This window comes from Dipteris shenzhenensis, chromosome 26 (genome assembly GCF_047967505.1).
Source record: "Dipteris shenzhenensis isolate YYH24624 ecotype China chromosome 26, Dip_SZ_1.0, whole genome shotgun sequence".
Taxonomy (NCBI): domain Eukaryota; kingdom Viridiplantae; phylum Streptophyta; class Polypodiopsida; order Gleicheniales; family Dipteridaceae; genus Dipteris; species Dipteris shenzhenensis.
The window spans coordinates 49382339-49410075 of NC_141621.1; the positions used below are offsets into that span (position 1 = coordinate 49382339).

Here is a 27737-nt window from a genome sequence, read left to right on the forward strand (position 1 = left end):
ACAACATCCTTGCAAGTTGCGAAGGCTTCCGTACTGTTCACCGTCGACCGACGCTCTGCTTGCAGGCTGGCCGCTGCACACCGACCATTGCTGCCTCAAGAGCCTATTTAGGCTGACGTTTGCTTCTATTTAGGCAGGCTGCAGCCCTTTGCCCTCTTCTAAGCTTCTTCTGCACCTTGCTCAGTACTGCCCTCTTCTTCAGTCCCGACTCCCGAGTCCCCTCAGCCCTTCACTCTTCTAAGTTCTAAGTTCTTCAGTTTGCCCTCTTCTTCAGCACCTTGCTGCCCTCTATTTAGACAGCCCTTTGCCCTCTTATACTTGCTTTGGAGGTGAGTGGTCACTGTACAGTTGCAGCCCGCAGCTTGCCTCTACGCTCTACCTGCTCCAAGTGTCAAGGTAAATGCAATGGCTGCTTTTTTTTCCTGTTTTGCAGCGAGTGCTCTCTCTTTAGTTGATGCCATCTAACAGGGCAGCCTGCAAGGACTTCAAGCCCTCTTTGGAAATTGTTCCTTTGCCCAATGCCCATTGCCTTATAATTTATTTGCCCTCTTTTGCAAATTTGCAGCTTGCAGATCTACAAATGGGAAGACAAAAAGGACCAGAATGGGAATTTGTAGAGGCCTTGAAGCCTTTGGGGAAGGGCCAATTCACTTGTAAATGTAAATATTGCCCTCATTCATGGGATGGAGGACCGACCCGTATAAGGGCACATTTTCTTGGGCTCACAGGCTTGGGGGTTGACAAGTGTACTGCTCCTCCTGAAAATGTGAAAGATACTTGTCGAAGATTGCAGGCAAAGGTGCCCCTAAAAACTGCTGCAAAACAGCTTGTTGAAGATGTGGCTGATTTGGGAGATGCCTCAGTGAGTGGTACTGCAAGTGGAAATGCATCTGGCAGTGCATATGAGCCAAAGCAAAAGAAGTTGAAGACGTCAAAGGGAACCTTGGAAAAGGCATGGGAGTCACAAGCACGGAAGGATGCATACATTGCTCTCCGTCGTTTTTTCTTTGCAGAGGATATTCCTCATTGGAAGGTGAGGAGCCCTTATTTTTTGGAGATGGTTCGTGCCATTGGCCAAGTTGGGCCTACCTTCAAGCCTCCATCCTACAATGTTTTGCGCACAACGGAGCTAACTAATGAAGTAGTATGCATAGATCAAGAGATGCTACAGTTTCGGGATAAGTGGAAAAAATATGGCTGCACCATAACTTGTGATGGTTGGTCTGACACTCGACGCCGGCCTATAATCAATATTATGGTCTCATGCATATATGGTTCAGCCTTCTTGAAGTCCGTGGACACAAGTGGGCAGTATAAGTCAGGGGAGTACATCTTTGGGATACTGAAAGATGCCATTCTTGATGTTGGGGCTGAAAATGTGGTGCAGGTGTGTATGGACAATGCATCTAACTGTGTGCGGGCAGGAGAATTGGTGGAGGAAGAGTGGCCTCACATTTTCTATACTAGATGCACATGCCATTGCCTTGACCTCTTGTTTGAGGACATTGGAAAGCTTCCATGGGTAAAGCCAGTGTTGGTACATGCTAACATGATTGTGACATTTGTTACCCGGAAACACACCGTGTTAGCAATGTATAGAAAATTCAGCAAGAAGGAATTGGTGAAGCCAGCACAAACACGGTTTGCTTACATGTTTATCGTGTTAGCAAACTTGTTGGATGAGAGGGTATACAATGGATTGCGTCGCATGGTTGTCAGTGATGAGTATTGCAAGAAGAAGGTGTCACGCACTGTGAAAGCACAACAGGTGTCTTCTATTATATTGGGTGCTTCATTTTGGCAAGATGCAAGACTCATTGTGAAGCTTTGTGCACCTATTTTGAAGATCCTTCGCCTAGCTGATAGGGAAGGGGCTACCATGGGACTTGTATATGAACTCACTGATCGGATGGTCGAGAAGATGGCAACTATTGATGGGATTGAATCCTCAAAGCTGGCTAATGTTAGAGCCTTATGTGTTGACAGGTGGAATATGATGCATTCTCCATTGCATGCGGCAGCGTTTGTTCTCCATCCTATTTGGAGAGAGAAAAATCCAGATAGTGACAAGGAGGTGCACGATGGGTGGATGGATGCCATAGAGCGGTACACCAAGTATGATGTTGACAGCCAAGGCACCTTATGTGATGAGTTGGATATTTACAAATCCATGTCAGGCACATTTGCTCGTGCGATTGCAAAGGATGAAAAGAGAATGCACCAAGGGTGAAATGGTGGGAGACATTTGGGGCTCACACACCAAATTTACAGCGGTTAGCTCTTCGAGTGCTCTCGCAAGGCACATGTGCTTCTCCTTGTGAGAGGAATTGGAGCACATTCTCTCTTATCCATACTAAAAGAAGGAATAGGCTGCTTCCAAAGAATACCGAGAAATTAGTATACATCCATACTAATTTGCGTCTCATTTCCAAAATCAAGGAAAGGGGATTTGAGAAGATAGAAGTGACCCTAGAAATGATCAACATGGAGAAGGATGATGATAGGCTGCTAGCGAGGCAAGCAGATACAGAGGGAGAAGACATTGCAGCCCCTATTGTTACACTTACAGGAACGATGGATGCTGCTGCAGCTTCAAGCAGCTCTAGTCTTTTGGAGTTCCATGGCGAGGCAGATGAGGATGATAGTGATGAGGAGGAGGAGGAGGATGAGGAGGGTGCAGGCATTGATGCAGATGATGATGAGGATGAGGATGAGCAAGAGGATGAGAATGAAGATGCAGCTTGAGGCTGTGGCACACTGGCAGCCTTTTCTTTATGATGTTTTTCCTTTCATGTTTTGGTGTAGTTACTAATACGGTGTACCTACTTCCTTTGAAGTTTGATCATGATGTTTTGGACCTTTTGAAATTTGGTGTAGTATTGATTATTGATCTATGATCTATGATTCCATCTATGATGTATCAAAATCTAGAATCCAGATGACTACGGTCTCTGGAGGCTGGAGTCTTTCATGAATGAAGAATCACGATTCACGACTCATGACTCATGACTCATGATTGACGACTTTAAGATTAATACAATTATACAAGTTTCAAGTTTCAGTTTAATACCTCTGTGTCAATTTAATGTGTACAATGATCAATGATCAATCTATATTTTTCTGAAATTTTTTGGATAAAACTAGGGTCACGTATGTTTCAGCCCCAAGGGCTGAACCATACTCCAATCATACTTCCGTACTCGTATGACGTATGCGTATGGTAACGTATGGAAAAAACTATGTTCACAAATGCAAGGCAGTTGAAGAAAGGATTGAAATAAGCGTGGCCAGCAGCTAGTCGATGACGTTGGAGGCTCCACGTAAGCAAGAGGACAGAAATAGGGGCCTAGTGGTGCTCCAAATGTGAACCGGAATCAGAAAGCAGCAGGTATATGCCCCGAAATTCAGAAATAAGCCACGAGGTGAGCACTTGTGGGCGTGATAACTGCCTAAGGTGCTGCAGCAGGTCCGAAACCCTAAAAATGGCTCACCAGGACACTCTGAAGTGCAGAACCAGGTCAACAATGTCAAAACCAGGTGCAGCCATGACACCATCTCCGTATGCATGCAATTACCAGCAAGAAGGGTCCAAACGACCTATCATTGGACAACATGGACATATTTATTATTTGCAGCAAGCAGTGAGAGAGTTAAGGCTTGAGCTGGCAGAAGTAAAAGCTCGCCTTCAAGTTCTAGAGGATCGTGGCAAGGAGGCAATAATTGCTGAGGTTGTGGACTCATGTAAGAATTCTCCTTCTACTCCTCAACTAGTCTCTACAGTCAAAGATATGGTCCATACTGAAGTACAATCAATCAAGAAAGAAGTGATTGAGGAGTTTGATACAAAGGCAAACAAGACTGATATCCAAGAAGAGATCAAGGAACACGAGGCCAGACGTGATAATGCATTGAAGATTAGAGTGGGGGGGCTCTTTGAAGGATGGTTCAAAGATGACGACTCTTTCAATGAGACTTTAGCACATGTCAAAGCAGCCATGCCTACTATTGAATGGAAGGTTGATGATGATGATGATGATGATGATGATGACGACGACGGGGCAACTAATATCCGGCATTCCAAAAGACATGCTATTCTTACACTCAAGTCGCGAGATTTATGGATCAAGCTTCTTCGACAATCTTACAAGTTGAAAGGGACTAAGATTTGGATAGCTGAGGAGCTTACACGAGCTCAATTGAAGAACAAGGCAACGGAATTAGCTTAAGTGAGGGCTGCTAGGAAGGATGGAAAATGGGCAGTTTATCATGAAGGCATAGCACTAATCAAAGAGTTTAAATCAAAACCAAAAGACTCTCAGTCTTAAACTGATGTATGGCTGATTACTTCTTCAGACTATGATGTAGGTATTCTAAATAATTGGGGTTGCTTTTGCACTCCCTGGGATCTGCCATGTGCCCTCCCTAAAGTAGATGTACTAGACGGTTTTTTGCTGTCCCGTAGAATTTCTCCCGTGGACATTAATAGACTTTCTTTCTTTCTTTCTTGCTTTGGCTAAGTTCGACGGATGACTATCACAAAGTTATGCGCTATTTGCTTGTTTCGTATGGCAACTTACAATCAGCCCAAAAAAGCTGTGCACACAACATAGGAGGGCTCTGTTCTCTATGAATTGCATCTTTCTCTGCATATGCTGTGCAGCACTCCTAAGCAACTTGCACTCTGTTTTTGGCACCTGCATGCTCTTCAAAGTTTGTTCTTCAAGAAAGCCTCCTTCATTTGCAGCTTGCCGCATCTAATGAAGCCTTCTTCTTCTGGTTGCAATTGGTGTTGGACTTGGAATGAGCATCTCTTCCTCCAAACAAGTAGGACAAGCTGTTTGGTTGAGCATGTATGCAGGCCATGGCACCTAAGTAGTCACAAAGACATCTTATTTTCAGGGGAATGATATGATTGAGGAAAGCCGTGGCATGCGGAATAATGCTCAGGGGCTCAAAGTATTGTTAGAGGTCGCCATTTTGCGAATTCCTTCCCATAGTAGTATGCATACACCTGCCATGGATGCATCAGTTGGGTTATGTTGAGCCTGATGCTTGTGTTTGAATGCATACAAGGTGACATTTCATGCAACAAGAAGGGACAGTACTTTTCTCCATATGTCGTGATGTTGCAGTGCACACCAAGTTTAAAATAGAAAGAAGAGGTCCTTGTAGGCAGGGGCCAAATCCTCCACATGCAACCATGGGGCAGTGTCCTCCGTTGGGTTCAGTTGGGGATTTCTGGCTGAGGTTAGGCCCAGGGGCAGTGTCCTCCGTACAGGTTCAATCAACGCATTTCTTCCATCCTAGGGATGTTTGTGGTTGATTAACTTTTGTATTCTTATTTATATATGGCATTATCAACGCAAGGGCAGATTATAGACTATATGAAACCAGTATGATAATAAACCTTAGTTTATGCTAGTTGGTTTTGCTTTGTGGGAAAGCTTGTTTGCATTTGTCCTTTGGATTTGGAAATGGATTTAATAATTTTATTGGAAATATGACAGAAATTGTGGTCATGTGTCATGGTGTTTGATTGCAGGTTTTCAAAGGAGGTATGTGATGCGATTGTTGCAAAATGCCTGACAGGGCGGCCAAAAACTGTGGAAAAGGCACAAATTGTCTTCCTTTTATGGGTGGAACTGGAAGCGTCTGAAGTTTTCCTGGTAAGCTGCTTTCAATGTTCTTAAAAGTTAATTAAAGTGTTTCCCTCCCCTCTCTGGATTAACTGCACACTTTTTGCCTTTTTTAGTATGTATCTTGGGTAGCCTCAGGCAATGCTATGCGCAATCATTCCAGGCTATTTTTTTCCCCATGTCCTTTGCATCCTGGACAGTTCCTCCCTCTTGAGCTGTATGATTATATATTAGTGGCTGTAGTGTGTGTGAGTTTCAAAGTGGCATAATTTTTTCCTACTGGAGTGAATACTCTCTGTATTTTGCCAGGCCTGTGTACTGATATTTACAGCTGTTTTTAAAATAGCGGTCATGATTTGATACCATTGTGCTCCTTTATGATTCAAACAAGTATGAAGTGTTCCTAGTGGATGACAAGCTTTTGTATTTTTTCAAACCTTTGTACCGATGGGATGCTTTTGTAAAAATGGACTCATCAAAATGTGTTTGAAAAGTCTTTGAAACTTACAAAGTTTTGGAGACAGGGGGGATCCTATTCTCCCCCACTCCCTCCCCTACAAAATTTAAGGGAAAGGAAAAACAAGGGAAAGGGAGGATTCTTAAGTTCTAAAGTATACTTGATGCTCTATGATAATTTTACGTATCACATTATGGTGTGGGCTCTATTGCAATTTATATCTTGTGGACCGGATTTTGGAATTTCAAGTTTCATTTGGTTGAATTTTTTCAAGTTGGAGAATAAGCTCTGATTTGGAAATATTTAACTTATACCTTGTTATTGATTGAAATGCATTACATCCTTTGGCTTGGCACTTGAGGCGTAAATTTCATTGTTCCATGGAAACCAGTTCCAAAAAGGTCTTGAAATTTTGGAAATGTTTTGGAGTTTCACAAGTTCTAAAAAAATGTGGGGGAAGGCTTCTGCACCCAAAATTTTCCTATTTTCTATTTTGACTTTTAAATTTATAATTGATACGTATTTTAAAAATTCGTATTGGGGGGATCTCAGAGGTCTACGTTCAGCCACTGAGTGTTTATGTCTTTGATCTGTGATGGTTTTAATGTCACATTATGTCTGGGCCTCCATTGGCATTTGATAGTAAAACTTGTAGGTTCTCACTTGATGAGTTCCTCTTTGATCGAACTGTGGTACATCTTGAGCTTTGGCTTGAAATGAATCGGTTTATTAATGCCCTGGAATAAAAACTTGTATTAATATTCTCTGGAGACTGAATAGGACTATGGGACAAAAAAGACATAGCTAAACCAGACGATATCTTCTCTCTCTCTCTCATATTTCTTTTTCCTCTTTTTTCTTTGTTATCTTACTTTTGCTATCACAGTTTTTGCTGTTTGGGACGGGATTTTATACCTTAGTACGCACAAGATTTACCCGTGAGATTCCAGAATCTTTCGAAACCTAGATGGGAGCTTGGGTACTTACTACTGATGAGAACATAGCTTTAGCTTTGCTTACTAGTTTAGTTGTAAATTTATTTCTCTGTTACTCCTAGATTTGTTTGATGTCTCTTACAATTTCCTTCTTTCCTTGTCTCATTTTCTCTCTCCTTTGTTCTTTTACTTGTTTTACATGTTGACTTTCATAAAGCTGCGCAGTTCAAAGAAGCGATAAGAGGCAAGGCTGAAGGAAATGCAGTGCTCTACAAGGTTGGGAGAAATCAATGCAAAGTTGAGGAAGCACCTTGGACAGAGCAAAGTATGCCTTGTTATGCTGGTTTGATGAAGACTTCGAGAGAGTAAGGAGAAGGTGGAAGGATATCAAAGCCTATGGTAAACTGAGAAAGAGTAGGACACAAGAAAATAGTAAGGAGAAAGAAGAGATTTGTTTTGAGAAAACAGTAGGAGCCATCGTGGGGAGTTTTGTTGAGATTCTAAAAGAAACTCTATTTCAAATAGTTTGAAGTCGGGTAGGTGAAGTCAGAGGACATGGAAAACTTTGTGATAGGACTAGATGAGAAGGAAGTGGATGAAGAAAACAAGCAGCTAGTTTCTCGGGGAGGAGGTGGAGAAAGGTCTCAAACATCTAGCTTTTGTCAAAGCATGTGATATTCTTTTTCTAGGAGCTGCAATGATCACATGGGGAGGATAACTTTTAATCAGAAGAATTTTAGATATGTTCAAAGGGGGAATAGAAGAGGTCTTTTCCAACATACAAAGGGGGTAGTAGAAAAGAGGCAAATAATGCAAGGTTATCATGGTAAGCTGTTTGATGGCCAAGCTATTTGGGACTGTTTTGGAGCGAGTGGGCAGATGATAATAAGGTGAGAGCTCCAGCACAGTCAAGGTTCGGGCCAAAGCACTCAACAGTGTGTATCATGCAGTGACCATGAGGTGAGTCATAGAGGGAGGTAAAGAGAAAGTGATTTTTCAATAACGAAAAAAAGAAGAGAAGAAATTCTCACTTCGGCTGTTTTGTGGACTTGAAGAAAGCATCAGACACGGTGCCAAGGCTGAAATTATGGGATGGAATGTCAGCTTTGAAAGTCCCCAAGTTCCTAACTTTAAGATATGTGAAAGGGTTTTGGTCAACTTGGCAAGATGCATGGAAGATGGCTAGGAAAGGGAGAAAAAAGAAATTTTTACTACTAACACTTGGGTAGAATAGGTAGCTTGCTTTCCCCAAGCTTGTTTTTGATAGTCATACATGAGCTTGAAAATCGGATAAGGAGGCTAGGAGGACAAGGTGTCAAATAGCTGCACATGCCATTGTTCTACTATTGTATGTAGATGATGTGGTGTTACCGATTCTAATTACCAAAGACAGCTTGAAAGCACTTGGTGGTTTTCAAAGAGGGAGGTGAACCTAGTGATGATCATGAATGTGAGAAGCAGAATGTTCTTATTTGCTTCCGTGTTGCAGCCAATTGTTTAAAACGCTGACATTGAAACGCGAAACAAATGTTCTTGTTCACTTCAGCCACTTGTTTTACATATGGCTGGCGAGTATGGCACAAGAAGTAGGAAAATAATTGAATCTGTCCAAAAGAGATTTGGAGTTGAGGAGCTGGGAACCATATCACCAACTCTTTACTAGCAGAAGTAGGATGTCCCTGTAGAAGGGTAAGCACTTCATCAATTTATTTGCTACATCAACAAAGTTTAAAAGATGGACTCAAGTAGGCTGCCACAAAAGGCTCTCAAAGCCAGTGGGGAAGAGGACAGTACAAGGGGGGGTCCAAAATGGTTTGAGAAATGGGCAATGAATACTGGAGATATGTGGGAAATAAAGGGTCTGGTGCAACAGAACAAACTAAAAATCACCTTCAATACAACCCCATTGATTGTTTATGGAGAACAGAACTACTTCCTAGATGGAATTTGGATGCGTAAAAGGCTGATGATACGCAAGGTAGGAGTCAATTCTCATGATCCAGAATTTGAAACTGGTTAGTGGATGAATGTTAGCCAAGAGAGGATGTGCAAGCTATGCACTAGTGCATTGTTGGAAGACGAAGGTCATGCACTACTCTATTGCTGCAATTATAAGTAAATCAGAAGGAAGTTTGACATCAATAAGTTCCAACCTGTTAGTTTTTAACAATCTTTTTGATGTGTCTCCCAAGCAGATTGGGAGCTACATGGGAACATCTAGAATTATAGAAAGTAAACCTTTTACATTTGGACTTAGTAATAGTCTGAGGGTTTCAGAGTCGATGTTGAGTGGCAGAGCTACTTAGAGTTTTAATGCTGCTACATGAGATTATTATCCTTGGCTTCATTGGATTTGTCCCATATAGATTTTCATTTCGAATACAACTCAGATTTGCAATCATTTCTTTCAATGCTGTTGGCCATTGTGTTTCCTTCAGCCTTGCCTCTAAGTCTCCTTTATATTGTGCAGCTTTTCTGAGGTCAAATTTAAAAGACTGTGTTTTCTTGTCTTCTTCTCGTTTGTTTAATTTGTCTCCTTTTAATTTCTGATATCCAAGCTCAGAAGAAATATAAATCTTTTTCCCTGGGAAACCACTGCTTTACCATTTTACAAAATCCAATTCTTACCTCTTTCTCGTTTTCTCAACATTTCCCTACTGTTCTATGCTTTCCACAAATTGTCCTTTGGCAGATCTTCCGATGTGTATATTCTTTGAGATGGGATTTATGCGCATATATCCTATTTTTTTTGTGCTCTGGTGCATATAATTATTAAAAGTATGGGCTTGTCTCCCTTTCTCCCAGCGTCAAAAGTGTGAATTCACTGTGGTTCTTGTCTAGGCATCTTCTCTCTAAGATGTTGCCAATAAGCTCATGTACATCCTGTTTTGCTTAGTCTGACTACTCTTCAGGTTGAGAGCTTGTTTTGCTCTATGTCAGTCTTCCTTCAATTTAGATGTAGCTTCATCATCTTCTCATCCCTCATCTCATTAAGTGATGCAGTAAGTCTGAAGGTGGATCTCCTTTTAGGCCCCTTTCTTCTTAGCATTTTTCTCTTGCGTTCATCTCTTCCATTTTCCCTTATCTCTTTCATTTAGTCCTTGATTTCCTGCGTCCTTTCCCACAAGTACTTCATTTGATGCTTCAGTCCAAGATTTTTTTTGTAGTAGGCTTATCGTTTGCTCTTTTCAATGTAATATATCCTTCTCATTTGAAAAACCTGGGGATAAAGAGATGGCCTCATGATTGATCGAGTCTAATGGGGGATTGTCCTGCCTCGTATCTAATTAATTTTGCCTTTTGTTTTTGTTCAGAGAATTGTATTTTCTGGTTTCTCAAACGGTTTTCAGATTTGCAGTTGTTCCTAGAACAGTCACAGTTTATAGTTTCTCTGATATCTTAAATAAATGGCCTTCCCACCCCCATGTCAAATCCTTTACTGCCTCAGATCAATGGCATACATATCTCAATGTCGGTAACCTTCACAAGTATTTTCATTTCAAACTCACTGTTGTGTTTTTCCCTTTCTGTTCTGTCTTTTTGGAGAGGCCTGCCAAAGCTCTGGATGCTGACGCTGAAGACATGCATTGTTTAATGTGATTACTTTGTTTAATGGAAGCATCATCATCTTGAAGAACAGAAAGAAAAGAAAGAAAGTTAGTTTATTAAAGTCTTCGGAAGACCGATGGGTCTATGAGACTGTGAAAAACCTGGTACAAATGAGCTGTGGTGGTGGAGCTACTAAACGAGCATCCACACCCAAAAAATGAAGAATGGTAGTACTAAGTCATAAGTCATGTGGGTGGTCGACTATATATCAATCTCATCATCATCATCATCATCATCATCATTATCATCGTTAGGATATCAGGGTAGATAAGGCAATGGAGGCATGAAATCGGCGATAGAGTGCTGTCGGCCACTCACGGGTGCGGCCTTGGCACGTCTCCTAGTCATAGCTCTGCGCCTAACTAGGGCTACCTTGACCCCTGTCGGTCGGGCTCCGACTCTAAACAGGGAGGGGATATCCTCAAGTGTAATCTGTGTGTCAACCATTTGTCTGAGCTGTCGGGTCACGGTCATGTCGAGGCCTCGTCTCGTGGGGGTCCATGTGATCTGGGTGAAAAAACTCCGTGATAGAGCTCTTAGAGGGACCAGCCAAGTAAAAAGTCTGCTCTTGTCTCAGTGCTTGAAGTATCCTCTCGTGGTGTCTGAGTACCTCATGAATGAAGCCTGCCAAACATCGCTGGTCTGGGTAGGAGAGGAATCGGGCCAAAATCCCATAGCTATCTCTGAAGAGGTGGTAGAAACACCCTCGGATCTCATAGTAAACAAGACACCTGAAGATGAAGTGCTCCTTTGTCTCAACCTCCTGCATGTCACATAATGTGCATATGCGCCTCTCCTTGGGTAGTCGCTCTGCTCTGTCGCTCTCGATACGAAGTCTATGTGAAGAGACCCGGAATTGCCCAATAGAGATCCTCAGTGAGTGGGGTATTCATTGAAGGAGGTGCAATCATTAATTGGGTCCTTTAACCCAAAGTGGTCCTGGCCTCACGGGCCTCCACATTCTAGTGGTCACCTCTATTTTCTTTGCCTTTTCTGTAATGAATGAAGGGGCTTCATATGTGATCTCTCCCCTCTCACATGCAGTGCATGCAACGATGACTTTGTCGAACACTTCATCAGGACGAAAAATGATGCTGGTATAATCCTGATACCTATCTCTTACAACCTTGAAACTAGTCACCTTCTCAGCCCGTTTTTGCTTTGTCCCCTTGGACAACCGCACTTAGGCAAGTGTAGAATCGAATGAGATTTTCTGCATCTTCTTTTTTGGCGATTCTTTGTAAAGTCCTTGTAGGTTGCCCACATGTTTTCCATATGGTCCTTGTGTGTGTGTGTGTGTGTGTGTAGCACACTAAGTGCTATGGTGATGGGCGTAGGGATAGGAAGTGACACGTGTCGGTGGGATGGGATGTAGGTGGTATGCCCACACTCATGGGGTTAGTGCTAAGGCAACGGGCGATCGGATGATCAGGTCGGCAGGATGTCAATCCATGTGTATCCTAGGGGGTCAATGAAACACTCCTCTGTGATATGTAAGCAGTGATCTATGTAGAAGCTAAGCTTCACTAGGAGTTCACTCGGTCCTGACCAGGTCTAGAATGTGTGTAGTTGTAAGAGATCCTCACGGATAACTTGGTTGACCTCGTGTGATAGGAGGGGAGAAAACAAAGCATATATGTTGTATTGGAAGGGAGGTAGTCTATCCATGTGGAGCGCCAGTTGCTCAAACCATCTCTCTGTGCGTGCATACCAACACCTTTGGTCCTTTCCTGCTGAAAGTGCCATAGAAGAGGACAATGCTAGCCATGGTAGCCTGCTACGCCTAAAGCTACAGAAGATCAAAGATCGTGATGCAAATTGTGACGGCAATTTTAGAGGCAAGGTATCAGAGTATCACATGTGAATGTCGAGGAGCAATATCTTCAATGCCATAATTTATAGATAGCCATTGGTCAACCTTATTTATCTCATGACCATTGGGTACCTGTTGTGCTATACGGTTAGTCCCTTTTTTCCCCCAAAGAAAAGAATCCTCTATTAAAGCTTGAGAGAAAACCAACCATACAAAACAGCCAGTAAAGAAAATTGCTGGCTGTTGTCCAACCTGTTTCTAGAGAACCTAGTTCACTACCTAGGGAATCTTAGAAACATGGGCCGACAACCAGGGTGGGGGACTATACGTACAATAGATGCCTTGATCTGTGAATGCGTAGAATACACTTGCAGGATAAGCCTTGCAGAAGCGCACACACTTTTTGGCTGTCATCCAAAAACCCATTGTCTCTCATGTACGGTATAGATCATATCCAGCAATCAGGTTGGCTTTTGGAGGCTACCTGTGGGTCCCTCACCAAACTACTGCGAGTGACCCAAATGTTCTAAGCAGTGTCACAAAAAACGTTTCTAGACTTTGCCAGGCGTTTCGTCTAGAAACAGGTTTAAAAAATGTGATTTATATGAATTATATATAAAACATAAATAATTGGGCTGAATTAGGCTCCCCAAACATGGTACCAATGCATCAATGGCTACTTCTCACAAATTTGCCTTTCTTGAAGTTTGTTAGATGCAAACCTGTACCTTCATTCGGAAGGGGCAACAAGATAAGGAAGGTAAAGACTCTCTTGCATGAAGAATTTGAGATGACTGACTTTGGCCTGTTGCATTATTTTTGGGGGATCAAGATATGGCACGAAGAAGAGAGGGCTTTCATATCTCAAGAAAACTACGGAGATGAGATTCCAAAGCAGTGATGATGGCCATACTCAGGTTCGATACAAAATTCCTCTTGCTGTACGTGCTTGACTTCACGATGCCATTTCTCTCCATGAATATACATATACAAGATTTTCATAAGGGGGGTTTGTTTCCCCATATATGCGTGTGCGTTTGGGGTGTGGAATCACACACTTCTTAAACTTATGTGCATAGATGTGCAAGCCAGTAAATAGACAATGCTCAGAGACAAATATAGAAGCAACACTTTATATTTCGGTCCGTCCACAAAGTAGGACAAGATACAATACCAAAAGGTTCTCCTACTAGATGCCAAGCACTTCTAGATCTTTGAGCCCCCGTGGTCCACCTTGAGCAAATGTAGACTCTCTGTCTAGAGTGATCCTCTCCTCAACCTTGCTGCTCTGAATGTCAGCCTAGGTAGGCAGCCCTCCAAGCTCAGTCTGCAGCTCTTCCTTCTCCAGTTGGTCCTTCAGGAATAGGCTCCAAGAGTGGGTCTTCTGCTGCTCCTGTCTGCCTGTCTTTTGCTGCTCCAGAGGATGTAGAATGAGGGCATGGAAGCCCTCCTTTTATAGGGCTCAAGGCCCCCTTGAATGGACCGACCAGCCAGCCTCATCCTGGCCGACCAGTCTTCTTGTTGGCCGACCTGGTTGGCTGGTCCAACCAGCCCTATATAAGGGCCCTAAGCAGGCCCTTTTGGGCTGCTGCTAGACGGCCCTCTTGCAGGCTTCATACCTGCCCACAGACCTCCGCCATGCAGCCGTTCAGGTCTGCGCCCTGTTCAGGACCTGCTGCAGGCAATACTGCTGCGCACAAGCCTGCCCAAACAGGTCTCCATGCTGCGCCTCCAATTGCAGGTCCATGGCCTGCCCTTTGCCTTGACAGCTGCCAACATGGCAGCTCATGTGCTGCCCATGTGGCAGCCCCAATATTTCCAGGTCTACCTCCCCCATGCTCTCCTCATATGGGGGCTTACAGATGGGGAGGTGACCATTCCAACACCTCCTGTAGAACCTCCATGCCTTTGAGGATCCACCTGAGCCAGAAGGATTCACACAATGCCATGCAGGCCGCTCTGTATTCTGCCTCCATGGATGGAGGAGCGACCAACGTTGGTTGCTTCTTACTAAGCCAGGAAATGACCCCTCACACATCTAGAAAACAGTAGCCGGTCCTAGAACGTCGAGTGTCCCCATCCCCAGCCCAATCAAAAACACAATACCCGAAGAAATCAATCCCTGTGTGACACATGATCCCATATCATGTAGTACCCTTCAGCTACCGTAAAACCGGCATGCAAGCTTGCCAATATTCTCCCTGGTTTTTAATGAGGACAAAGAAAATAGGTCCCACTGAGAATGCAATGTAGGAACGGGTGGAGACCTACTGCGACAACCAGGGATCGTGAACAACCTAATGTTCCATGTTCGGGGAATCCCTGATGATGTATAATGTCTGGTGGACTCCACTCTTCAACCCTCCTCTGGTCAGGACAGGGTACTGCCTTTATAAAAAGGGTGTACAGCCCCTATTTCAGATCCCATTAAGCTCTTCCTTTGAAGGCACACAGAAGCAGAAATAGGGAGTCTTCCTTGTCATTCATGCTTCAGTTTTGTTCAGTCCTTTCAGATTGTATTTGTCCAGCAATCTGCTGAATGTGCTTTCATCCTGAAGCATTTCCGCCTCTCTTGTGGTGACTTTAAACTGAGTATTTTTTGGAAGTACCGTGCTGCTCTATCTCCCGGCTCATTTACAGTTTCTGGGTTCAGATAATTGTTGAGTGTGTATTGGAAACAGGTGGTCTTTGTTATCCGCTGTGCAGACGTGTGGGCTTTAACACTTGAAATTCTGACAGAAACATTATACAATGGTACCTCAAGGCTTTAAAAATGTTGAGTTGATAAGTGTTACATCATCGATTCCTTTCTTTTCAGCCATCTTATTGCATAGCTGAGAAATTGCTTTTGCAGTCTATGATCCAGATTTTAGCCAACTAGTATCATAAACTTATGGCTTCTAGATTTGCAGTCATTGATTTGACCAAGATTGAATCTTCTAGTGCTAGGCTTTTGGAACCTATAATCCTCTTGGTTTCAGTCTAGACTCCAGAAAATTTCTTGCCAAAAAATTGCATTTGATGCAGAGCTGAAAATTTGGAAGATGACATGTGGCAAGAAAACGAAACAAAATTCTTTACAGATTGACAACGGCAAGGTTTGAAAAGATCTCAATATTGGAACGACTTTGATAAGATGATTGATTTTGCGTGAACAAGCTACGTGAAAACAGATCCAATATTCCCAAACACCCTTCTGGCATCAACTCGCAGCTACTTCAGGGCTTTAGGGCAGATCATAGCAGAGAAAACGCCTTCTAGAGCAATTCACAACGGCGAGACGGACGGGAGGGGGGTGGAGGGGGAGGGGGAGGAGTATGTTTAATTAACTTAGGGGGTCCTAATTAAATGCAGATTAATTTACATTAGGGGTTTAGCTTAGGTTAATGATTTAATAAAATGAGAAATGAAAATTTTCAACTAAGCGCTCAAATCTTCTAACTTTTGTTAATCCAATGCATATTTACAAACCTGATGCAAAAAGTTTGACGCAAATCCGATGCTCGAGCGCAAAGTTGTAGAATTTTTTAAAATAGTGGAGCCATTTGTGATTAGTGACCAATTGGATCCATTAGTTTGTGGAAAGGGGCGAATTCAAGGGCTACCTTCACACTCGCACATTTTGACACAGTTTTCGTCCATGCTCTGAGATGAGGGCATTTTGTCTCATCTGGAAGCTTGAAGCTGCCCATTTTTTCGAATACCTTGAGCCATTCTATATAAGATGCAAGGGTGACATCGACGAAGCCTATGCAATCGCCTCTGTAGTAGGGCTTCCCACTGCTCAAGTCTTGCAAGGCTTTGTCTAATGTGATGAAGGTATCCGGCAAGTCTCTCGTGGCTTTCTCTAGATCCTCGCCATAGCATGTCAGAATCCGGCCGCCTACATCATAGATCTAATGCACCGAACACGAACCCTCATTAATTCTGCTGCGAATCTAACCTTGGAGTTTAGAAATGAGCTGTAAATATACTTCAGACATGCTCTTTACTTGATTCAATATCAGGATGCACACTGAAAACAAAATTGCGTACTGGTACGGACGTAGATAGCTAAAATAAGGATGATCAGGCCTGGCGATGCTCACCTTCTTATCGACGAAGTCTGCCTAGAAGCGCGCTTGTGCTTGTGCGTAGGGACTGTTTGGAAGCAATTTCTTCGAAGGCCACACTTCATCTAGGTATTGAAGTATGATAAGCAGCTCAGGCCCCCCCCCAAAGGTCTTATTGCAATAGAAAATAACCTTATACAACTAGCTCTGAGAAGAGCATGAAGCTGAGTACAGCCTTCAATGATGAATCTAGGAGCTCTGAGACCCCTTCTTTTATAGACTTGGCCTAGCTAAAAGCTAGATCTGCTTTTTTAAAGCTACTTTTTACAAAAGCTAAGCTTTCCTGCTTTTAGCCCACCTTGGGACAGCTTTTATCCGCTTTTTAGAACCCAGTGGGTCCTTCTTTAATGGCGCCATCTTCCGGGTACTTTTTGCCTTGTGGGACCTGCTTTTCGCCTCTCGCTCCTTCTTTTTGAGCCTTTTAGCACTCTTCCAAGTTCTACACAAACTTCAACACTTTAACCTATTAAAGGTTAGCAAAATGCATGCGTTACTAGTTCTTGGACTAATCCTAGTCCCTTGTGGGCGTCCCCGCAATTCTCTTTTGCATTGTGCAAAGCAAAAGTAAAACAATAAACTTATTCTTAGTTCACCAAAGTCAACATTCTTTGACTGAAGTCAATTCTAATAAAGATTATACTTTATTTCTTGAGAGAAGTATCAAATGGTGGCACACAATATTCATACCATTTTGAGGTGACAAAAATGTTAAAAGTGATATTTACAAACAGTTGTCCTGCAATGAAGCACATTTTTTCAGAATTTTGTACGGGATCAACTTATGTGAGGTGCCCCTATTAGCTAAGCTGTCAATATTTATGGCTTTGTGATGTCACCTGTCTTTGTGAGACCAGGTTTATTATATTTCTTTAGGATGGGTATTGGAGTCTTTTCTCTCTTCAAGGGAGTTTTCAAATCCCAACTGTAATATTGTTAATGTCAGAGTCTGAGGTCTAGACCTTCAAAGGAATTAGGTTCAAGATAGCGTTAAGTTGTGTATTTGCCTCTGATCAAGTCTGTGTTCGTGTTGATAAGGGTCTTGGTTCTTGAGACTACGGGTGTTCATTTGCTTCATTTTTAAGGGGTGTATTCGGTTGTTCTTTTAGTTGCGATTAAGACTGCACTTTGTAATTTTTACCAATGCATGATGCTGTGATTGCTGTGTATAGATTGTAGCGAATCCAAGCCCGAAACAGTTATTTAATAGATTAAAAAAATTGCAAGATGCAGTGCTTTATCATCATAGATGGAGTTGGAGTGTACTCGCTCATTTCAAGTGAAGTACTTGCTCTCATGCATGAAAGTGATATTGCAGGAAACTATGGAGAAAGCCATAAAAAACAAGGTAGCAAAAGCGGTGGTGCCAGCTATTGACGTCATGTTTCAGGCAGTCAGGTCTGTTAGCTGTGGTTTAAGAGTGTTATTGTAGCTCCTGAAATTGTTGTGAATAGCAAAATGATCCTTTTATGCCTTCTTTTCGTGTTTGGGTGTGCATTGAACTATCTGCTCTGCAATTGCAGTGAATTTGGGACAAAGGTTGTTCCTCCAAAGAGAATTCTGAAAATGTTACCAGAACTCTTCGATCACCAAGATCAGAATGTTAGAGCTTCTGCTAAGGGTCTCACAATAGAATTGTGTAGATGGATTGGAAAGGAACCAGTAAAGTCAATTCTTTTTGAGAAAATGCGGGATACCATGGTGAGTAGGGGTGCAAGTTTCTGTTCATTGTCAATAGTTACAGAAATATTGGCACCTCATGTTATCATGTATCTTCATTTATAACAGAAGTGCAATACTTGCTTTTAGAATTTTGCCACCATTATTGATTATGCAGAAAAAGGAGATTGAAGCAGAGATGGGTGCTGTGACTGGAGTTCCAAAACCCACCCGCAAGATCAGGTGAAATGCCTAGAGTGTTCATTGATCAAAGGAGTTTCTTTGTGGAGATTGTAGATCTGAAAGATACTGTGAAGAAGTATGAAGGCAGCCTAGTTTTAATCACAAAATCGTAGAGCAGGCCTGCAATGCATGACATGGTCTTCTGATTTCATTATTAGATGCCTCTTTTTCAGCGGGTGTATGCAAGTATATTTTTGGTTGGTTAAGTGAGGTAAGAGGAGTAAGCAAGCATATTAAGGTCATGCTGGGCATTAACAATTTGATAGCATGAACAGGAGATGGAGAATGTAAGTTCATCTCAATTGATCAAATTTTGAAACATGTCTCTTTGTGCCTTTTCACTCTATCTAAAGTGTTGACCCTTCATTCCTTGAAAATATAGTTATTTTACGTGGTTCATATATGGTTTATTTGTTCCAGATTTTTGCTGAGTTTCCAAGTCCATCTGTTGTGAAAATTTATTCTCATGAATTTTGTGACTTTCTTAGTAGCCAAATTATCATATTTCTTAGATCTTTGATGCCTATGGTAAAATTCAACAGCTTGCATATACTAGTTTGAAAACGAGAATGGTGTCTTACATTCACTTGAACATCTGATAGCTCAGTATTGATTGTTGTGCAAATTTATTCTCATGAATTTTGTGACTTTCTTACTAGCCAAATTATCGTATTCCTTAGATCTTATCTTCAGGTAGGTGTCCAAGCTGATGCCTATGGTAAAAGTCAACAGCTTGCATATACTAGAACGAGAATGGTGTCTTACATTCACTTGAACATCTGAGAGCTCAGTATGGATTGCTGGTTCTTGATATCAAATTTTTTCACGCCTTTGTATTTACTTTTATCTCTATAAACTTTTTGTGTTACTTCCTTGTAAGGGATGTCAATTGAAGAAACTTCAATATATGTTGCATTTCGGCTTTCAAAGTGTGCAGCTTTAAAACTTGCTTTTTTTCTTAGGCAAAATACGGTTTTCATCTTTTTCATGCAACACATGGATTTAGATCATGGCAATGACCAAGCTTTTGTAGCCCCTGGGCAGGTACAAAGGCATGGTTGAGTTTTTCAAGATTGCATCAAATTCTCATGTCTCTCTTGCAAGAACAGGAGGTGGTGGCAATGCATATGCGAGCCATAATGCATAACTTTCGAGTAGGAAAACTAAGTTTTACAAAAAGGGCAAACACAATTATCGTGGGAGGATGGGGCATTATGAGAATATATGCAGGAAGAAAAGGCAGAACAAGATAAAGGACGGCAAGGTAAGACAGTCCATGACACCTTCAATAATGCAAATCGGCCATTGAACAATGAGCAAAGCAATTATGGATTAGAACATCTCTTTGTAGCAGAGACAATTAGGCATCTTATGGATTTGGATGGGTGGCCAGTTCTATGTGATCATCAGCCAGCTCATGATGAATAAGTACCCCAGGAAGGTGAGATTTATTTACAGCCACAAGCTGTGGCAGATGCATTTTCAAATGCAAAGTTATGCGATGTTTTGGATGCATGTGTGGGATCCGACCATCTGATAATTTGGGGGCGCCACAAAAATTACAGGTTTCTGAATATCATGGGGAGGCCATCCTTAATGCTTTCGATGATGATAAGCTATGCCTACTTAGCAGCATGAACATCTTATGTTAGTAGATGAGAGTTGCCTACTTTCAAACACCACCATTTCTGATTAGACTTAGTGCTAGCAAGCACATGATTGGTCGAGAAGAGTGGTTTCAATCAATAAATCAGTCCACAAGTAGTGTGATGGAGGTTGCAAATGCTTACAAGCTGAATATTAAAGAGCAATGCACAATTCTGGTATTGGTTTCATATGAAAAACGTGCAATGCAAGTCTTGGAGAATATCTTTGGCTGCCTGTCTCAAGCCCTGCAGATGGCATAGATCTAGGCTGAAATCCATATGTTAACATAAATGGACTAGAGCATGTAGTTGAACACTTTGCACTATTATTGGAAAGTCTAAAAATTGGAAGATACTCCTCCCAATTTATCTGCCATTTACTAACATAAGCACACAACATATCTTGATTGATGTGTTCTGTTTGACCATTTAATTGTGGATCCGACGTGCTCAGAGTCAATTTAGTTTCCACCCCTCCAGAAATGGCTTTCAAACTTACTGTCCTGGTCACTAACAATACTGGTGCGTAACTCATATAACCTGAAAACTACTTGGATAAACAGTCTTGCCAACTCAGGGTTTTCAATTGGTTATGTGATCTTTACCTGAATACTTAACGTAGCTGATCCTTAATTGCCTTTCTATACTGGTCAGGAGGTAACATAACCTTTTACCCATATAGTCCTTTTATACTTCTTAAAGACTGAAAGGCTTAAAATTAGACTTTCGTTTGAAGAAGGTTTTGAAGCTTGACCGACTTTAAAGACACAAGTCTCAATTGAAGCTTTATATGTGCTAATGAACCATCATAGATCTGAGCAAATGTAATAGCCTCATTTAAGGAGTTTGGGGCATCATTACGGACTCCTACCTTGTAATCATCTTTAAGGCCATATTTAAACCCTCTTTCTCGGGGGGAAAAAGACCATATATAACCACCCCATTGTGTGAAACTCAGTGAGGTATTCTAACTTACGAATAGCCTCATGATACCTTGCAACATAGTGATTCAATAGGAACTCTTCAATACTCAAAGAATCCTGTGCCTTTGAGGACTTTTCTTGTTCTTTGGAAGTAATACCTTGAGAAGCAATCCCATGCCTCCTAGGACTTTTCTTGTCCAAATTAATTCTTGAGAAATATCTTTTTAAATTCTGGCCAGCTACTAGGACACTTGCTATCATGCCAGTTCAACCACCACTTATAAGCTTTGTTGCCAAGAGACAAACCTCAGCTACTTGTGGCTTAAGAGGAGTAGATTTTAGTGCAAAGCGTTTTCTCCACAGATGAGGCTGGTGTACCACCACCCGTAAAGTTGTCTCAGTTCCTTGGTTCGTATGGATATTTGCCATTTTAGTGTTCCAGTCTCTCTCATCTACATTGACCTTCGAATAACTTATTCAATAAAGTGGTTAAGGTAGTAACTGAGTCATCAAGATAGGTAATTTTCTTTTCAAAGACTCAGTTTTCAGCTCAAGCTAGCAGAATTCATGCAAGGATTTCCAGAATTCCTCAAGGGCAGCAAGATCTTCTTGTAAAGATTTTTGACTATGAGCTCGGTAGCGGGTTATGCTCTAAATCTAGCATACAGCCTATCTCATTAAAAGCATGCTCAGCACTAACCTGAAGTGCGTGAGAAGATTGCATAGTGGAGATATAACTGATTAATTCAGTATTAAAGAAGTGAATAAATTCAAACAATGAGAATTTATGCTCAAGCTTTTATTTAAATGTATCTATAGTGCTTTGCCAAACTCAACTAGCAAAGTATTGACAAATTATGCTGAAATGTGTGCTAAAGAATTTTAAAAAAATGCAAAGGCTTTAAAAATTAGTCTTATAGTTCAATGTCAAGGTTTGTTTGTGAGTATAGTAAACAAGTGGCACACGTGCCTACAGCACTGCCCCCAAGTGGCTAAGTGGCTGAGTACTAAACTGCTGTTGTCCACCTTTCAAAGGGCTTCCAAAATAGTATCTTTCTAGTAGCTAGAGCTCTGCCCCTAAGGGGGCAGTGCTAACAAATTCGATAAACAAAGAACGAAATTTGATACAATATACCAAGACTGCACCTAGTAACAAATTGACCAAGCAATGTCTTGAATTTTCCATGCTTTGAAGATAACACTAAAAAATAATTGAAAGGCCTTCTCGACATATTCAGTTTGATAGGTTGTTGACAATCTACAATTTGCAAGCTTGATTTGCAAGGTTTGTTGCATTATCAATTCAACATACAATTGTGTACATTGATGAATGAATCAAGACACGATGGTGTATAAATACGCTGCGAGTGTTTTTTTCCTATGCTTGATTCAAGGTTTCTTCATCACGAAAAAACCATACTAAAATATTAACTAAAATAGTATGATGCACTAGTGCGTGACTTTGATTCAAACTAAGCAAAACTAGTTTGTGGTGCAAACCCTATTGGTCAGACGTTGCTTGCCAGAAATGATCATTGGCATTCACACTTTGCCCAAGCAATCTGTTGTCTGTTGCTACATGACTGATGTCCACAATCTGTCTAATTGATATGCTGCTAGAGACTTGGGCTTGCACCGAATCCACTGTCGATGCCTATAGTGTATCCTCCATTGATGATCTAACTCCGAACTCTTCTGTTAACAAATAGTGGTACTTACTGGTATCCTCAAACGTGTCTTTTCTGTTAATGCATGACGTAGTCGATCCGAGTGAGCTATCAAACAGATCACGAACTCATTTGTTAACAAATAGTGGTTCTTCTGCTTTACAATCCATGGTGTCCTCGAAGGTGTCTTTTCTGTTCATGCACAACCTAGTCAATCCAAGTGAGCTATCAAACAGATACTTGTCAATGCAATGGAACGATCACTTAAACTCATTGTTGAAACGCTCGAAAACAGATCAAGCATGAGCCATGACTAGACGCTCTTGGATGCACAAGGTGCCATCGCTAAACTCAATGGTAGATTACTGTTTGGTGTTAGTCTACTTAGGATACTAATCCCACTTAGGACTAATGAGTAACTTGCACGATCACCTCTAGGTTAATTAAGCCCACTGGCTTTTTTCTATCTTCCTAACCTAATGCACCCCCTCTCAGTGGCTAACAGATGCAGCCTTCATGATGTGGATAATGAGGACCCTCATGGTTTTAATCAGGTAGACAAGCATGTGCATTGGAAGAATGCTATGAGACAGGGAATGGATGCCATTGTTAAGAATTACACTTGGGAGTTTGTAGAGAATGCAAGTCGGTCTACAAGAAGGAGGTTAGATCAGATGGATACATTGACAAGTAGAAGGGAAGACTAGTTGCCAAAGGGTACTTCTATGAAGAGGGGTAAGACTTAAAAGAGGCTTTGGAACTAGTGGCAAGGTCTGAGAACATTGCTTTCCATTGCAACATCCTTATGGCTTCTATGGTAGTTGGATGTCAAATCAGCCTTTTTGTATGGTGATTGGATGATGGTTTAGCCACGTTGCTTTGTGTAGGAGGGGCAAGAGCAAAAAGTCTGCAAGCTCCACAAGTCACCTCGTGGGCTCAAGCAAGCACCCATGTCATGGTACACAAATATAGATGCCTTCTTCAAAAGGTTTGACACCACTTCAGGCACTAGTCTCTTTGTAATACAAATGATAGCTTCATTATTGTCATTATTTATGCTGATGATCTTATCATCATGGCAATGATTACACACTGATAGAACAGCTCAAAACAGCATTATGTAAGGAGTATGAAATGACAGATTTGGGGGCAGCTGAAATACTCCTTGGGCGTGGAAGTATGGCAACATACAAATGGCATTTTTGTAAGTCAAACGAAGTATGCTAAAGGCTTCTTGGGAAAATTTCACATGCAGGACATCAGATCGATTTCAACTTCCATGGAAAGAGGATTGAAATCAGAGACTAATGTGAATGCCACGCTGTACAAGCAGCTTGATTTATTTCATGACCACTAGGCCAGACATCTGTTATGCCGTTAGCTATGTTATTTAGTATATGGTAAATCCGAAAGCTAGCCATTGGCATCTGGGATCCTCAGGTAGGTACTAAGCATCTTGGCGCAGTTCCAAAACTCTACAGCTGCAAGGGTTTTGTGACAATGATTGGCCAGTTAGCAAAGACAACAGTCTACTATAGGCTATACTTATTCACTCAGCATTGGCGAGATTTCATGGGTGAGCAAAAAACAAAATACTATTGGTCTTCCTTCCATTGAGGCTAAGTATTATCTTAAGCAGCTTGTCTTAGCACAGGAGGGTTCGTTCCTATTGGTTGTGACAACCAATCATGCATTGCCTTGGCCAAGAATCTTGTGGATTATATGAGGACCTAGCACATTGATATTAGATATCACCTCATGTGTGAGAAGGTGGAAAATCATTAGATCTAGATGGTCTATTGTTGTACCAAGGACAATCTAGCAGATATAGTCACCAACATTCTGCCAAAAGAGAAAATATTCCTATGTAGGCATCTCCTTAGTATAGCGTAAATTTGTTTCTTTAGAGAGGGATTGAGAATACATGATGATGCAATCATGGTCTAAACATTAATGTTTTGTTGTTTCAAAACGTTTCAGAGCCAATGAAATATGGAAGCTTGCCCTTTTAAAATTAAAATACCCCCTATTCACCTTCTGTATTCAATAGTACTATTGGACCATTGAGTTAAGAGTTTTTTTCCATGTTGTGGATCCCTTTCGGTCATATTTATGTGTTTCTTAGGCCTATGGGGTATGAGCCTCAAGGGGCATATTTTCTATACCCAACGCAACTTCGGTTCCTCAAAGTCTCAAGCACATTGTTTGAAATGTTTCGAAACGTTTGCGTTTGGAAGCGTGTCTAGTGACTATGGATGCAATCATTAAGAATTAAGAATCATTATTGAAATGTTGGGCTTATGCTCACCATGGGTAGGATAATGCTCTCAGGAGTCATAAACAAGTTTAGATCAAGAATTTGATTCTAGCTCAATGAAGGAGTCTAGGGTCCTTGAGACACTAGTGTAATAATATATTTTGCATGGTACTTGTGGTAGTATGCCACGTGTCGCTCTAGGACTTAATCTAGCTCTAGGGTTTACCCGCTGTTTCTTTCCATTTCAAAGTCTTGTGCAATTGATTTCAGCCTCTCATTCTTCCTCCTATGGTGTGTTTTCTCCTTGCCCCTCATAAACTTCATAGGCATTTCAATTAAACCAAGTTGCATTTGTGCGTTAAATTAGGAGTGTGTATGTGTCTTCTAAGAGCTACGATTTGGTAGGAGATTATATGACACATGTATAAGGTCAAGGAAGGGCTATGTATAAAGTGGAAGAAGGGTCTCTCTTCTTGAGCCACAAGTACGTAGTCCGTGTGTGCAACCTCAACAAAGAAAATTATAGGCCATAGCTAGGACATACAAATTTGGGTGTTCTAAGTCTACGTGCCAACCTTCAATCAGAATGCGAAGGTTTTTCGAGAACTCTGTGTGGGCAATGTTTTCCAAGAAGATGGTGATGAAGAGATTTTGATGTAGAAGACAGCCCACCACTGAATGATCAAATGGATTCAAGATCATAGTCTGATGAAGAAGGCATGTAAAAAAACAGAATTCTAGTTAACAAGGGTTGGGGGAACAACTAGATGACAGGAGATTTAATCCAAGAGCTGAAAACTTTTATGGTTTGAAACTCAGCGTCAAGGGAATAGCTTGCACAAGCAAGAGAGCAAGCAAAAGGTTTGAGAGTCAGGAAAATGAAGCTTTCACCTCTTAGGAATAGGGTTTCATTTGCTTTTAACGAGAGTGTTCATTCATTTATTTGTTGATAATTTTTTGGGTGAAGCATATGGTGACATGTGCGACTACTTTAATTCACTATACATTAGGTTAACTATTTAAGGTTGAATTTGTCCTTTCTATGTTATCCTTATTAGAAACACATACGTGGTCTTGACCATTTCCTACATCTAGACAAGCTGTACTACTTAACACAAAGACTTCTAGGACTTAAGATCCTGCCAAACCTATCCTATGCCTTTGTCTCTTCCAAATCAGAATGCCGATAGGCTACACCCAATACAATCTAGTGCATCTTTAGCTTGAACCATGATCCAAGTGGGGCATTTTTTAAAAATAATATAAAAGGGCTATCATCTGAATAAACTTACAATGAGCTTAATAAGATCTGAACCTAAACGACTTTGCAAGGAAATCATCATCATGGTGCATCAAGCAAGCACAAATCTCTGATATAGACTATAAGAATCAAGTAATCATCGTGGAGCATCAAGGAAGCACTGATCACTTGCGTAGAACAAAAGAAACAAGCAGTCACAATGCAATCCACACAAGTGAAATAAATACGACCAGGTTTATATATATTTTGAGTTGTGAATCTCTGAAATGCTTGAGAACATTATGCCCAGACTCACATTACGGATTTCCTCTTTGAAGGAATTTATTGACAAAGAGAGTACAACGAATTCATTGATAATGATATTTAGAATAATTACGACCAGCACCAAGAGTCTAAGAGAGCACATCTGTGTTTCTCCTTGGAAGGGTACTGTCTGAATAACTTCTTATTAAGGTAGTTGTGGGACAAGTGTTATAGGTTAGGGTCCTTTGGGATGGTAATATGTGAATCTTATAGGTTAGGGTACTGTGGGACACTACATGTTCTGTTTGCAAGATTTTGTTTGGCTTTTGGAAGACTGCCAGAGATGGGGGTGGGTGGGGGCTTGACGAATGTATCTGTGCTTACTGGTTCAGTGTGTATAAGAAAAAATTGTTCATTTTCGGAAAGGTTCTCCAAGGTGCATGCAGGTTATATCAGGAAAGCAATTGTAAATGGACCATGTCCTAAGAATAAGCTGATCAACTATTAAAGATACAGATGCTAAGTAGCCCTTAAATTATCTGGGAATCGTGCAATGGAATCGGGATAGGGAGGTGGTTGTCTTACCTTGTTAATTAACGGCGGTTCCACCTTGTAAACATTCTTTCTTTGTTGTACACAGGTCAGAACAAGCAAAGGAGATTGAAGAAGATGTCATTGCAGATGTCGTTGGGCCTGTTTCTGCAGATGATACTACAATGAGTGGTGAGATTTTTGACAATTGTGTAATGCTATTCTAGTTATTTTGGTTAAACCTTACTCTCATTTGCTTTTAAATCAGGTCCACTGGAAGTTGATGAGTACGACCTCGTGGATCCTGTCGACATTCTGATTCCGTTAGAGAAGTCAGGGTTTTGGGAGGGAGTGGTAAGTTTAGTGGCGGCCATAGCTATTGTTTTCTTTGCTTTTGGCTTCCTGATACATGGCGAAATTCAAAACGTGATGCTTTTGTATCTCCTGTCATTCCAGTTGTCTCATGTGACTACTGTCATTTCTTCCTCAGCCCTGAAACCTGCTACCCCTCGTGGGATTTCTTCATACTGAAATCACGTGCTTTCCTTCCTAAGGGTGTGTGTGAACATCTCATCATTGTCCTGCATTTTCTTCTTATGAAGACCTTGCATCCTATGGTCTTCTTCTCTGCAGGGAGATCTGTCAAAGTCCAAAGTCTGGTTCTTAAGAAGAGACATTTTTTTGTGTGATCTTTTACATCTTAAATCCTACATTTTAGGTTGTAATTATTGCTTGAATGGAGCTTTTG

The 27737-nt window shown here is 41.4% G+C and overlaps 1 protein-coding gene and 1 pseudogene across 1 annotated transcript in view; both read left to right on the forward strand.

Moving 5' to 3' along the window:
• Positions 1-27737, forward strand: part of MOR1 (ARM repeat superfamily protein) — a 90587-nt gene that overhangs the window by 11406 nt on the left and 51444 nt on the right. The window contains exons 3-8 of the mRNA XM_087397552.1: positions 5543-5666; positions 17878-17957; positions 18083-18260; positions 18397-18461; positions 27099-27181; positions 27258-27343. Of these exons, the coding sequence (XP_087253678.1) occupies positions 5543-5666; positions 17878-17957; positions 18083-18260; positions 18397-18461; positions 27099-27181; positions 27258-27343 (616 nt within the window). The remainder of the gene's footprint in view (positions 1-5542; positions 5667-17877; positions 17958-18082; positions 18261-18396; positions 18462-27098; positions 27182-27257; positions 27344-27737) is intronic.
• LOC147885217 (uncharacterized) lies at positions 566-2761 on the forward strand (annotated as a pseudogene).